Below are 15,791 nucleotides of genomic sequence, written 5' to 3'. Positions count from 1 at the left end.
TCAAATTCATAGACCAATAGTGAATGGAGGGCCTGGGGTTGTAGCTCAGTGGTAGAGCGCTTGTCTAACATATGAGGCACTGAGTTTGATTCTCAGCACTGCATACAAATAAATAAAATAAAGGTCCATCAAAAACTAAAAAAAAAAATTAGGCAAAAGCTTAAAAAAATAGTAGTGAATAGAATCTCAGGGTTGAGAAAGACCTTAGAGGCAACTGGTCCAACTTCTTAATAACTGCATGCTGGACTCCTGCTGTTTAATCAAACATACCCCAGGCTCATGTAACTCATACTGAAATTCCACCCCTACAAGCTCTCAGGTCTAACTGGAATTCTACCTCATTCACAGAGCCTCAATGCAGGTCTGTACCCAATTCCCTTTAGTCTCTCTTGGTACTACTGTGTTCTTTTTAAATAGTTGTCATCTGTCCATTCAATAAATAATTGTTGAGTATCTCTGCCAGGTGCCAGATACTGTGTTAAGCCTTGGCCCATTCCACCTGCAAATCTGCAAACCAAGACTCCCTCTCTTTCAGCTTTCCTAAAATTTTAAACACAAAGTTTCACCAGCACTAAATCCATGTTTTTTGAATGTGACCCTGTCTATATATCTCTGGTTTTAAAATTTTTCCTTGAGTAAATATTGTTCTGGTAGCAGTTGTATGGCCATGGAAGTAGTGGAGAGTAGACTGGAGATTGTTCATTTTATAATTGAAGGGTTTGACAGCTCTAATTAGGATTTTGAAGTTTTCTTCTCTGTTGTGTTAATTGTCTTTAGGAGAGCCACATATTCCAAGCACTGTGACTCATATATTTAGTGAAACACTCGATGAATATTGAAACTGAAGAGAGACAATTCTTATTCTATAGCATAAAATAAAATAGCAATTTCCCCTTTCAATTTTAGAACTACTTATAACAGAAGGTACTCCTGTTGATGCTGCTGATACAGAAAACCAACTAGAGATAAAGGTCAAAGAGCCAGCAGATGCCACCCTTTTGGACAACATACTTTTCTTGTTATATTCATTCTTGCTTTATTTGTCTAAGATGGTAAGTTTGACATAGTTTCTTCAATTAGAATGTTGATTATTTATTAGTTTTTAAGTGGCTTCTGGTCATGAAGTGAAAAACTTAAAATGCCTTCATGAAAATGACTCTTGACCCTTTGAGTAGATAGCTCCTGAAACAAAAGCCATAGGGGTGTGGCTTTAATGGCTACTTGGTTTAGCACATGAGGAAGATTTGCTGTCTACCAAGGCTAGACATTTGCACACCTGTAAAAACTTGGTTCTTCCCCTCAGAACCTTTCATTCTGGCAGGGAGATAACAGCATTCACTTGAAACACAGTAAGATAATGGCAGAAAGAGAGGTATTTATTCGATGGTAGAACATTATTGTCCATAAATGCATTTATTATGGTTGGAAGGGTGATCAGTAAGGTCAGAAAGTGGTTGAGATGTGTTTGAAGCACAGGCAAAGGGCAAACAGGAGTCTGACATGTGGTTTGTTGTTGATTAGACAGGCTAGGGTGGTGGGGGAAGCTGGCAGTCAGAAGAAATGTGTTCAGAGAAATGGAAACATGAAGAAAGGATATTTGGGGAGGGCAGGAGAATGTGAATAGTTGGTGTTGTAAAGTGTGAAGTTGGAGGGGGATGGGCCTGTTGGAGAGGCCAGCAAATCTTAAAGGAAGTCATGAGCCAAAGTAGCATTAGACCATTAATAGTGGGGATCCTTAGAAAGTTTTAAGAATGAAAGGAATTAGGTTAGATCTGTTTCTTAGAAAGAGTCACTTAAGGCTGATCTTTCTAAAGAAAATCATGATCCAAACAAGACATTTAATCTGTCTAGAAGCTTATCTAAGCATTTTAGGACTTACCTCCCCCCTATTGGTATTTGTTGATATTGGACTTTTAAGAGTTTAATTATAAGAATGAGAAAGCTTTTAGAGGTTGGAGGATAAGATGGTCCTAGGGCCATTGTGACAGTAATCCTCCTCAACTGAAGTTATTTCCTGTAGGTTGTGTTATTTCAGAGCTTGTGTAAGAAAGATGATGTTGTTGTTTTCCTTGTAAAATGTGTAGATTTTGAAGCCAGGTAGATCTGGTTTCAAATCCCAAGGTTATCATTTAGACGTTTGGGCAAATAACTAAACTTTTGAAAAAAGTTTTCCTCATCTGAAAAATGTAGATAATGCTTACTCCAATCATAAGAATTAAATGATTTGACAAGGTAAAATGTCTGGTGAGGTGTCTGGCATTTTGAAGGGTTTTACCCCTACACACGCCCTAATTCTCATGTAGACAGTCAGAAGGTGGTATAAAGACAATGAATACCTGGGGAGGAAAGACCACCAGGATGGAAAAGATGTGGTGGGGAGAAACAAATCATTTTTCAGTTGGCTCCATGTTTGTTCATGATGGTGGCAGCCACCTGGGTAAGGGGTATGTACGAGCCAGGCAGTTAGAATAATTATATTTCCAGTGATTAAAGCAGTCTTCTACAGTCATAATTTGATTATCAGAATGAATCAGCATCACTTGGAAAGTTAACAGCCTCATGATATGGGAAGGATTTCTTTATTCATATTTTTTAGGTATGCACAGAGCCCTCCTCTAGGTCTAGGTCAGGGGACATGAATGTGGTGCAGGTATGGTCAGTGATTGTACGGTGATAGGTAAGACATAGACGTGAGTGGCAAAGAAGAGGCACAATGTTAGGAGACTGATTTGAAAGGAGATTTCAAAAAGGCATTTTGATGGCCCAGTATGTACAGGACATTGTGCGAGGACTAAAAGAGTCTAACAGGTGTAAGGTATGATTGTGATTTTTGAAAGCCTTAAGAAAAGGACTTAACAAATATATGCAAAAATTATGAACAAGTCAATGTAAAATCTTAAACAAGTAGTATGATATCTGATAGGACTGGAGAGTAATAGGCTCTGATGTGTTTGGGAGATGTGCACCAATCAGATTCATTGATCAATGGAATCTTAGCAGAATCTTAGTGTTAGAAGAAACCTTGGAAGGCTGTTAGTCTAGTTTCTCACTCATTGCTGTTATTTTCTTTACTGTGGCCCTGACGAATAGTTATGAGGCCTGTACACCAGTATTTCCTAGCATGAGTCACTCTCTTACAAGGCTATATGTTCTTCTGTTGTCTAGTTCATCCTTGTATTGACTCCAAATTTTCCTCCACATGATTTCCTCTATAAAATTGAATTCTTTTCTACATAGAAATCCTTTAAATATTTGAAGTTATATCTTAATTTAAAAATTATTTTTAGTATTTTTATCATGGAAACTTTCAAATAAGAGCAGAGAGAATAGTAGGGGACTATAGATAACCATAACATACTGTATATTTTAGAATACTAGAAAAAAAGATTGTGAAAGTTTTACCATAAAGAAATGATGTTTGAGGAGGTAGATATATTTAACTGATTTAAACGTTACATAGTGTATACATGCATCAAAATGTCATGTTACCTACTTCAATAATTATAATGTTTGTTTCTATGTACTAGTTAAAAAATAAATTTAATTAGAAAAGCTTTAAATAAAAGCATAGAGAATAGTATAATGAACCCACGGGCCATCACACAACTTAACAGTAATTCCTTGAGAGCCAATATCAGTGAGTTTTTTAAATTTGTTCTAATTGGTTATACATGATAGCAGAATGCATTTCAATTCATTGTATATAAATGGAACAAAACTTTTCCTAGTTGTACACAACACGTGTAGTCCTACATGTACCTCGGGTAATGTGGTTCATCTCATTCCACCATCTTTCCTATCCCTCTGCCCCCTCACCTGTCCTACCTCCTCTTTGCCCAAAGTTCCTCCATTCTTTCCATGCCCCTTACCACCCACCTCACCCCCATTATGGGTCAGCATCCACTTTCAGAGAGAACATACAGCTTTTGGTTTTGGGGATTGGCTTACTTCCCTTAACCTGATATTCCCATTCACCCGCAGATGCCATAATTTTTTCTCTTTTAATGCTATAAGTAATATTCCATTTCATATATGTACCACAGTTTCTTTATCCATTCATCTGCTGAAGGGTTGGTTCCACAAAACTATGGAATACTTCACAAATGTGGGTGTCATCCTTGCTCGGGGACTATGCTGATTTTTTCTGTATTGTTCCAATTTTAGTATATGTGCTGCCAAAGCAAGCACACTCTGAGTTTTAACAAATGTAGATACCCATGTAAAAACTACCATAATAAAGATATAGAACAGTTTTTTTTTCTCACTAGAAAAGGGGTTTCCTTGGGATCCTTCCCAGTGAGTGCCTTCACCACCTGTTCCAGGCAACCATTGATAACTTTTTTTTTAAACTATAGATTCATTTTTCCTACAGTATTGTTTCATATATATGCCACTATAAGTGGACTCATATCTAGGAGTGCAATTGCCTCCTACGTTTAATGTATGTTTTTGTCTTATGTGATACTGTCAAGCCATGCTAAAAAATGACCACAATCATTTTATACTTCCACCAGCAATTTAGGAGACTTCCACTTGACTTCATCTTCACTAGCACTTGGGCCATTCTAGTGGGTATGTCTTTGTGAGTTTATTTCCTGATAATTAATGATATTGAGTGAACATTTTTTTTCTTTTGAGATAGGGTCTCACTAACTTCCTTAGGCCCTTGATAAGTTGCCAGCCTCACACTTGGGATCTTCCTGCCTCAACCTGGGATTGATTGCTGGGATTACAGATATGTGCCATGATGCCAGGATCAAATAAATCTTCATGAGCTTGTTGACCATACTGTTTTTGTACGTCAACTCTCTCTGGCTAGCTGGAATCCAGACTTCTCCCAGCTCAGTGCCAACTGTGGGATTGGTTAGCTTATAGTTGTTCTTGGCCCTCACAGGTACTGCTTAGAATGTAGCCCCAAACTGAAGACCACCTCCATGCAGATTTCTGGAACTCTTTTTCTTTGTGGCTCCCATGTTTCTGGTAGTTTTCTCTACATATTTTTGGCTGCTTAATCTCCTGGAACTCTGGTCTCTCTCTCCTCAGTGAGACTGTTGTGCCCCATTTGTGTTCCCCTTTTCAAACTGAGGTCTAGAGGGTGCCTCCAGGTAGAATGCTCACCTATTTGTTCTCCTGCTCTTAGGGGTGACAGTTGCATGTTCCTTGTGGCTTTCTATCTGAAAAATAGCTCTTTAAAAATCTTTTTTTGACTGGGCATTATGGCACATGCCTTAATCCTAGTGGCTCGGGAGGCTGAGACAGGAGGATCACAAGTTCAAAGCCAAAAGTGAGGTGCTAAGTAACTCAGTGAGACCCTGTCTCTAAATAAAATACAAAATGGGACTGAGACTGGGGATGTGGCTCAGTGATCAAGTGCTCCTGAGTTCAATCCCTGGTACCAATATATATATATATTCCAACTTTCTGGTTGCTTTCAGTGGGAGAACAAGTCTCATATAAGTTACTCTCTATTGATTTCTCCTTTTGTTGTAACTTTTTGCAATAATTGAAAAAAATGTTTGTGGGACTTCTAGGATATATTGTAGTTTGGGTGAATAAATGACATCCCCCTGGTACAACAATTTAACCTGTTTTCTCTATTGCCTTTTTTTTTGGTGGTGCTGGGGATTGAACCTCGGGCTCCATGCATTCTAGGCAAGTGCTGAGCTAACAACCTCAGCCTCTCTCTGTTGCTTTATATTTCTTGGAAATTGGTAGTCAGGTTTAGGTTCAATTCTGTTTCTTATGAAAATTTAATAGGAAATTATTGCATTGACATCTGCATGTCCTCTCCTTTGATGTTGACTACTAGTCAACAGTGACCTTGGTGAGATTTGCTAATATATTACAGGTTGCAAAATAGCAATGGTCTGAATTGCTGGGATTTTTCTTTCTTCATTTAAAGGCTGGGATGCCTATACAAATAAAAATTTATGATTGATTATTCTTTCTTTTTTTTGGTACTGGGGATTAAACTCAGGGGCACTTGGCTAGTGAGCCATATCCTCAGCCCTATTTTGTATTTTATTTATATACAGGGTCTCACTGAGTTGCTTTAGCAATTCACTTTTGCTGAGGCTGACTTTGAACTTGCTATCTTCCCTCCTCAGCCTCCCAAGCTACTGGGATTGCAAGTGTGTGCCACAGCGCCTGGCTATGATTGATTATTCTTTACACAGATATTCGGTTTGTATAGTTAAGGCAGGAGATAAACATTTGATTCCTTTTCTTCATTTAAACACTTTTCAGAATAGTAAGGTATTATTCTAGCATTATCAAATGATACCCAAAGGGGCTTTTGAAATCTTTTTAACTTTTATTTAAGAGTCAATATGATGTCATGCATTTAAAAATATTTGGTGTGTTTAATCCAGTTAGGAATAGTAATTGTTCTTATCTGATGCTCAATTTCTCCCCCTTTTGCCTTGTAGAAGCCTCTTTATCTTGGCTCCTGGGACCCTTTGCCACCACCTAGTGGTCATTGTTACCTGTTTCCCTTGCTTTTGAACTATGAGATGTTCCAAGTTCATCTTAAACATTCCCTGTCCAGACCTTGAAGGAACTATTTCTCTAAAAGAACTTTGGTTTCTTTCAATAGGAAATGGTATTTAGAGGCTACATTCCAAGTACTAGGATTGCTTATTGCTCAAATTGACTGTCATTTGTAAGCCTTTTTAGTGAACAAAGCTCAGAAATATGTGGGGATTTTTGATCATGTCATTTAGATAATTCCCATGAAAATTCAGGATGTTAGAGAGATTTTACTTCACTTCATCTATCTTAGATTTGTGTTTTCTTTCTCTGATGTTGGAGTTCCAGTTTTCAATAACATAAATATAATTGTTTACAGTCTTGTGCCACTTAATGACATTTTGGTCATTAGTGCATAATAATGGAGCTAAAAAATTCTTGACACCTAGTATTTTTAATCTTTTTTGTGTTTTGATATGTTTAGATATATAAACATTTACAATGTTACAATTGTCTACAGAATTCAGTATAATAATATCTTATAGGGTTTTATCCCCAAAGCGATGATATACCATATATGAATACCTACGTGTGGAAATGGCTATATTTTCTAGGTTTGTATAAGTATACTCAATGATGTTTACACACTGAAATTGCCTAAGATGTGTTTCTCAGAATTTATTCCCATTATTAAGCAACACACGACTATATTTATGTTGTTTAAAATACTTTCAGGAATGTATTCCTGAAATGAAATGAAATTCTCTTGTCTTTAAACTATATCCCACTAAGGTATGTTTGAAATAATTCATTTCTGTGGTTTGTCACCAACATGATATCACAGGTTGTTTCATTTTTGCTTTCAATATTTAGGTGTTAATTTTTAAAGATTTTTTTATTTATTTTACAATTATTTAAATATTTAGAAGAGCCAAAGTTAATTTGTGAAAATAAGTTGTTTCTGTTTTCTGGTACTGGTGATTGAACCCAGGGCTCCTATCCACTGAGCCACATACCTAGGCTCTTTATTTTTTTATTTAGAGATAGTTCTCACTAAGTTGCGTAGGGACTTGCTAAGTTGCTGAGGCTAGCTTTGAACTTGTGATTCTCCTGCCTGATTTTGAAAGAACTCTAGCTTTTGTCCCAGTTCTGTCTACCCTGATATTACTCTCTTTTAAAATTTATTTCATTATGCATTCTGCTATTAAAAAAATAAGCAAATGAGAAAAGGGATATGCAGCTCAGTGGTAGAGCACTTGCCTACCACACAGGAGGCCATGTGTTCAATCCCCAGCACCATAAAAAGAAAAAGAAAAGCAAATGATTTTTACATCTAGCTATGATAGATTTATATAGGTACTGGCTTCACCTTCCCAACTGAAGCAACTAAAATAAATATGAAAAAAAACCCACAAACATATAAAATTTTAAGATCCAGTAACATTGAAGATCAAGCAACAAAGAATGATTCTGGAAACATAAAGAACAAATGCTATGAGCTCTTTAGTTGCCCCAGCTTTTACTATGTTAAGAGATTCCCAAGCCATGACAAAGAAGGGGAAGTCAGGCAGAACCAGAGGATACCATGAATTGAGAGATGGTGCTGAGATTCCAGGAAAACCAAAGTGACTAGAATTCACAGGGTGGAGTACCAAAAGAAGGTTGCTACATTGAGAGACAATTCTGGAAATCTGTGAAAGGCTCTCTGAGTGTTCAGCAGGGTATTGATCTGCACATAAGTGTGATGAAACTGCTTAGCAAGTCAGAGAAACCATCTTAAGTGATTAGAAGGAACAGGTCTTAACACAGGGACCAGAATAGCACCTGGAAAAAACTATCTAAGGAAGTTGGGTAGAATAATCAGAAGGGTGTTACCTCGGACTGACTATTACAATTTATGTCATACCTAACAAATATTCAGACCCAAGAGAATCAAATTGTTTCCAGTAATTTAATTGTATACGAAATATTAAGAATAGTAATTCGTAATGTATGGCATCGATTCAAAGCTTACCAGGCATGCAAAGAAGCAAGAAAAATACATTCCACAATGATGAGGAGAAGAATCATCCAATCAAAGCCAACTGAGAACTATCGGAGATGTTAGAATGAGGTAATGGCATTTTTTAAAAAGTCATTACTACTATATTTCGTGTGTTAAAAAGGTAAAAAGAGATATAGAAGATATATTTTAAGAAAATCAGACTTCTAGAGTTGAAAATATATGATAAACACAGTGGATGGGATTAATGCCAGAATAAGCATTGTGATGAAATTGTTAGTGAACTTGAGGACATAGCAGGAGAAGTACCCCAAATGAAACAGGGAAAATTTCTTCTGTTAAAGAAAAGTGAACCAGAGCATCAGTGAGCTGTGGGACAGTTTCAAGTTGAGCTATGAGAGGTATTCAGAAAAATATTTTAAGAAATGATGGCCAAAAATTTGTGAAAACTGTACATCTGCAGATCCAAGATATTAAATGGGACTAGAGTACAAAAAGCATGAATAAAGCTATATCAAGGTATATTATATCATAAATAAATTGCTCAAAACCAGTGATAAAGAGCAATCTTAGCAGTTAGAGAAGACATTTATGTAGAGAAGAACTAAGGATGACATCAGATTTCTTGTCAGAAATTAGGCATAAGAGAATATAGTGGAGTGATACCTTTAATATATTTGAAGAGTAATAATGTTGGCCGATAATATCATGCCCAGTGAAATATCTTTCTAAAATGAAGACTTGTACTGACATACAAGCTGAAAGAATTCACCTACACTTGCACCAAGACAGCAGATGGAAATAATGGAATAAAGGAGTAAAGAACACTGAAAATGGTGACTGTGTACATAAATATTTAAAATAATTTTTCTTATTTGAACATTTTAAAAAGTCATTGACTGTTTAAAGACAAATATCAGTGTAGTACGGGACTTAGAAAACATGTAAAGTAAAATACATGACAACAGTATAAATCTCAGAAGGGTAGTAACTATTGTAATGTTCTTATTGAATATGTGAAGTAATATAGTATCATCTGAAGGTAGATTGTGACAAATAAAAGATGTATATTCTAAACCCTGAAGCACTAAGATTAGAAAACAGAGTTATAGCTTAATAAGCCAATAGAGGAATCACTAAAAATACCGATAGTGGTATTTCTGCAAAAGAAGACAGAAAGAAAAGAAAAAGAACAAAGAACAGAAGGAACAAATAGAAGATTATATTAAGCTTACACCTATGCACGGCAGTAATCCTATTAAGTGGAAAGTATCTAAATACATCAGTTAAAAACAGAGATTGTCATATTGCCTAAAGAAGCAAGACCCAAATAGATGTCTAAGGGAATAACACTGTAAATAGAAAGACACAAAGAAGTCAAAATTAAAATGATTGAAAAAGGTATCTCATGTTAAACACTAGTCAAAGGAAATCTGGAGTAGCTACATTAAACCAAAAGAGGTTGTGGGGCAAAATATATCATCAGGACTAAAGAAAGTTATTTCCTAATGATAAACGAATCAGTCAAGATTATATAATAAACCTAAATGCTTGTACTTTTAATATTAGACCTTCAAAATACATGAAGTATCAAAATTGATAGAATTATGAGGAAAATGATGAATCCTATAGATTACATTTAGAGATTTCAATATCCTCTCCTCAGCAATTGGCAGAAAACGAAAAATAAAAGTAAGGTTGTAGAAAGTGTGAATGACATAATCAATCCATCCATTTGAAATTAATTGACATTTATAGAAAACCCCCAAGGAGCTTAGTGCACATGGAACATTTACCAAGATAAACTATATTCTGGATCTTAAAAAAATTATCAGTAAATATAAAAGTATTCAAAGTCAGGCAAAGCTTATTCTCTGAACACAATAAAATGAGAAATCAATAATGGAAAAATCTGGAAAATTCTCAAATATTTGAAAACTTAAGTGCCAGGCTGCTATCTGCTATCTATCTATATCTATATGTATATCTGTATCAATCTATCATATTTATATATTTGGTATAAATGAACAACACAGTATATTTATTTTTATGTGGTGTTGGGGATCGAACCCAGTGCCTCACACATGTGAGGCAAGCACTTTACCACTGAGCTACAACCTTAGCCCCCACTGCTAAATAATTTTTGAGTCAAATAAATCAGAGAAGAAATTCATATTTTGAGTTGAATAAAACTGAAAACAACATATCCATTTGTGCAATGTCACTAAAGTGTCATTGGAAAACTTATAGCACTACCAGGCCCAAGATAGCTTTATTAAAAAATAAGTCTCCAGTCATTGACTTAGTTCCTACTATGAGAAACTAGAAAAGGAAAAATAAGTTAATCTCCAAGTAAGCAAGAAAAAAAGATATAATAAAGACCATAAGTCAGTAAAATTTTAAAAAAAGGAAAATAAGAGAAAATCAATGAAACCCAAAGCTAGTTCTTTAAGATGAATAAAATTGATCAACATCTAGTGAGGGAAATAAAAGAGGAGACACGGGTTACCAATATTCGCAATCAGAGAAGGGATATCACTACAGATTTCACAGATACTAGACTGATAATGGGGATATTATGAACAGTTTATGTTAATTAACTTGACAATTTAGATGAAATGAAGAAATTCTATTTAAGCCACAAATTGCAAAAGTTCACTCAAGAAAAACAGACAATTTCATAAACCTTGTTGACTATTAAAGAAATTGAAGGTATAGGTAAAAACCTTTCTACAAAGAAAAAAATATAAGACCAAGATAGCTTTATTGGTGATCCAATTAAACCTTTAAGGAAGAAATGATACTAATTCCTAATAGTAGTAGTAATACTAAACCCTTGTAGAATATTAAAGCAAGGAAATATTTCTCCTATGAATCCAGTGTTATCACTACACCAAACCAAGACAAAGATATAATAAGAAAAGAAAACCACATACCTCTCATGGGATCTCCAATGAATCTGTACAGAAATTCTAAACAAAAATTTAAGTCAAATACAACAATATGTAAAAGGAAAATACATCATAGACAAAAACTAGACGGATGATGGGGATTTATGTCAAGAATCCAAAATTTATTTAACATTTGAAAATCAATGAAATTTACCACATTGATGTACCTAAAAGCACAATCTTTGTGTTTAGCTCGAGAGATACAAAACAAGCATTTAAAAAATATAGCAGAGGGGGGAAATGTTGGGGAGTAATATTGGCCAAATTATATTGTTATTTTGTGTGCATGTACAAGTAGGTGACAATAAATCGCATCGACATGTAAAAAAAAATCAGCCCTGATAATTATTTAAAAAAATTTTTTAGATGTTGATTAACTTTTATTTTATTCACTTATTTATATGCAGTGCTGAGATTTGAACCCATTGCCTCACACATGCTAGGCAAGTGCTCTACCACTGAGTATCAACCCCAGCCCCTCAGCATTGATTATTGATGTAGAAAAACAAACAACAAACTAGGAATAGAAGGGAGCTTAAAACATCCTCTGAAAAAATGCAGCTAACCTCATACTTAATGGTTGATAATTGAATACTTTTCCCCAAGATCAGAAACCAAACAGAGATGTCTACTCTCATTACATCTATTCAGTATTGTACTGGGGTGCAGTAAGGAAATAGCTAGTATACTAAGGCAAGAAAAAGAAATAAAATGCACTCAGATTGGAAAGGAAGAAATAAAATTCTCTTTCTTTTCAGATAACATGAATATATATAGATACAATCTGGTATAATCTAGAAAAAAGCTATTGTAAGGTTGACAGATAAAATTTACATCTAAAAGCAATTATATTTTCTATATATTAACAATGAATAATTAGAAATTGAAATTTTAAAGATTTCCATGTACAATAGAATAAAAATATGAAGTATTTAAACATAAACGTGGCAAAAACTAAAATGTATATATTAAAAACTATAAAATATTGCTGATAGAATTTAAAGAGAACATAAATGGAGAGATATACCTAATTTATGAGTCAGAAGACTAAGGTGTCCATTCATCCCATTTTAATCACCAGAGTCAACATTATTCCAATCAAAATCCCTGCAGAGTTTTGTAGAAAATGACAAGCTGATTGCAACGTGGCTTCAAGACTTAATCTAGGGCTGGGGATGTAGCTCAGTGGTAGAGGACTTGCCTAGCATATGCAATGTCCTGTGTTCAATCCCTAGTACCATACAAAGAGGAAAAAAAATATTCTAAAGCTACAGTAATCAGGATTGCAGACAAAACATATTGAAACAGAGCCAAGAATTCAGAGATAGATACACAATATATATGGCAACAGTCATTGACAAAGATGGAAAGACAAGTAGAGAATGGAAAGTTTTTTCAGCAAATGGTACTGAAATTACTGTATATTTATATGCAAAATATTGATCCATGCCTTGCATTAGACACCTGAATTAACTCACAGACTTAAATATTAAACTCAAAACTACAAAACCTCTAGGAAAAAAAATAAGAGAAAAATTTTCGTTGAACTTAGGTTTGGCAAAGATTTCTTAAATTTGACAACAAAAGCATTAAAAAGGATTTGACAATGTGGGATTCATCAAACTGAAACCTCTGTAATTCAAAATACACTTTGAAGTCAATGAAATAGTCAAAACACAAGCTGGGAGGAAATTACTGTAAAGCATTTATCAAGACTTGCATCAAGGATATATGAAGAACTCTTAGAACGCATTAGAAAAAAATATAGTCCTGTAAAATAACACTTCATCAAAGAAGATAAACAGATAGTAAATACATTAAAAATGCTTGACATAATTATCAGGGAAATGCAATTTTGAAGCATAAGAGTTACCACTACACACTTATTAAATATCTAATATTAAAGACAATTGTGCTGAGTGGTTGGAGAAGAGATGGAGGAACTGGATGGGTACACATCTGGTGGGGATATAAAGTGGTAGAATCACCTTCTTAAAAAGGTAAACATACACCAGTCATATCCAACCATTCTTTTCCAAAGAAAAGATAAGTTATATAGCAATAGGAGGAATTTTATATCAGTGTTCTTGGCTATTTTATTTGTAAAAGCCCCAAACTGGAAAAAAATCCAAATGTCTATCAATAGATGATAGACAAATTGTGGTATGTACATGTAATGAAATGCTACTCAGCAATAAAAATAGATGATAGATAAACTGATGTAGATGAATCTCAAATTATGCTGAATAAGAGAAGCCATAGAAAATACAATATATTATCCCATACACATAAAACTTGAGGAATACAAAGCAATCTATTAAGATAAGACATTTTGCTGGAGGAATGGGAAAGTGGGGGGCAAGAAAGAAGGGTGACAAAGGGCAAAATTACCTAGAGAATGAGAATATTTTTGGAAGTAAAGGATGTGTATATTATCTTGATTATAATGGTGATTTCATAATTTCATGTTAAAATTCATCAAATTGCACACTTTAAATACATGTAATTTATTGCATGTCAGTTTTACCTCAAAGCTATAAGAAATAATATATTCATCTTTTTTCACTTTCTAAGATACAAATAGTATTCTATAAATATTTTTCTCTACTTCATTTTTAAAAAATGTATTCCGGAAACCAGCTCTTAGCAGTATTTAAAATTATTTTCTTTCTTCTTTGGTTTATTCAACAACTTTCATTGATGACGGTTGTTTCAGCCTTTTGTGACCATCTTGTATTGTTATAATTAATGCTTGAATAACATAGTTTTGTAAATACAAGTTTTAAACATTTGTTGTTGTATTCCCAGTATCTTTAGAAATTAGGGCTGGTGGACTATAGCTCAGCAGTAGAGCACTTGCCCAAGATACCCTTCCCCAGCACTGAAAAAGTTAAAAAAAAAAAAAGTGGGATTGTTGAGTTAATAGGTAAATATATAAGCAGTTTTGGGAGATGTTGCCAAATCTCATTCATAAGGGTTGTATCATTTTGTATACTTATTAGCAGTGTCTGAGAATTTGTATTCCCCCACATTCTCTCACCTACTGAGTATGTTGTCAAACGTTTGGATCTTGCCAATGCAAGTGAGAAATGGTGTCTTGGTGTGGTTTAATTTGTATTTTGTTCATTATGAGCTAAGCAGAGCATGTTTCCATATGTTATAGCTATTTGCATTTCTTTTCCTGAGATCTGTTTATTTCTTCAGCCCATTTTTGTATAGGTTTGCTGGCCATTTTATTTATAATGTTCTTTATATTTCAGGAACATGATTCTTTGGACAATAATATGTTGCAAATATTTTTTCTCAGTTTGTCATTGTCAAACTGCGTGTGTGTGTGTGTGTGTGTGTGTGTGTGTGTGTGTGTGTGTGTGTGTAGCAGGTTTAGATACAGCCAGGAAAGATTTTTTCAATGAGGCAGGTTTTGCCCACTCATAATACATAGAAAATTTCACTTAATATTTTCTAGTACTTGTTTATTTTCTATTTTTACATTCATGTTTCTTATCCATTTGTAGTTTATCTTTTGAATAAGTAGAGAAAAATCCAATTTTATAATTTTCCATGTGGTAACGCTACTTATTAGAAAGTCTATTTTCCCCAAACTAACTTTTATTGTACCCCAAATGTCCAGTTGGTTCTGTTTCTGGATTCTCTATTCTGTCCCACAATCTCTATGTATTCCTGGGCTTGGACGAGGGTACATGAATTAATTATATAGTCTGCCCTCCCTGTACCTTTCATTGCTCTTCTTTTTCAGTGCTTTCCTGCTTATTCTTGTTCTTTTGAATTGACTATATTCAATTTGACGACAGATTTTTAAAGATCCACAGATGTTCATTTTCTCCCCAAGTTAAATGTCCCCAGTTTCTTCAATTTTTAGCACGTGCTTTTCGGGCTATTCATGATTCTGTTTTTTTCCACAAGTCATGCAACCCTAAAATGTGGCATCCAGAAATGAAGCCACCGGAGTGGGGTGATAATGACATGATTCCTTAGGGTTAGGCTTTTTTAAAAAGAGTGTCATCCACAATTGGAGAAAGTAACAGGACTAGAGTGAGCAGGGAAGGAAAGCCCAGCAGTAGTCTTTTAGAAGGGAGCAGGAGAAGCTTCTCCTCTTCTGTCTGCACTTTTGGGGCAGGTAGGTACCTGGTGTCTCAACACGTTGACAAAAGGGTTTTGCTCTGGGAGGGGCTGGGAGGCCTGACTTTCTCCTTTTTCCTAGTCTCTGCCTATAATCCCCTTCTGCTAGTTCCATGGCTTCCTCCAGGGCCTTCTAAATCGCCGGTCCTCTCCTAGTTCCGGGGACAGGTGAGCCTCTTTCCTTCTGGAGTCCTTTCATTTGGACTCTTCCGCTTGGCTCTACTGGCGCT

The 15,791-nt window shown here is 35.0% G+C and overlaps 1 protein-coding gene and 1 non-coding gene across 16 annotated transcripts in view; one reads left to right on the top strand and one right to left on the bottom strand.

Moving 5' to 3' along the window:
- LOC144370376 (transport and Golgi organization protein 1 homolog) overlaps nt 1-15,791 on the top strand; it is a 176,000-nt gene that overhangs the window by 139,828 nt on the left and 20,381 nt on the right. For all 15 annotated transcript variants that reach the window (XM_078031124.1, XM_078031120.1, XM_078031126.1 and 12 more), the window contains one exon: nt 907-1,052. In XM_078031124.1, coding sequence (XP_077887250.1) covers nt 907-1,052 — 146 coding nt within the window. The remainder of the gene's footprint in view (nt 1-906; nt 1,053-15,791) is intronic.
- LOC144370663 (U6 spliceosomal RNA) lies at nt 4,082-4,188 on the bottom strand. Its single transcript, XR_013430548.1, has one exon. It is a non-coding gene; the product is annotated as a U6 spliceosomal RNA (small nuclear RNA).

This window comes from Ictidomys tridecemlineatus, chromosome 14 (assembly GCF_052094955.1).
Source record: "Ictidomys tridecemlineatus isolate mIctTri1 chromosome 14, mIctTri1.hap1, whole genome shotgun sequence".
In the NCBI taxonomy this organism is placed as follows: domain Eukaryota; kingdom Metazoa; phylum Chordata; class Mammalia; order Rodentia; family Sciuridae; genus Ictidomys; species Ictidomys tridecemlineatus.
This window is presented reverse-complemented; position numbering and strand designations above follow the sequence as displayed.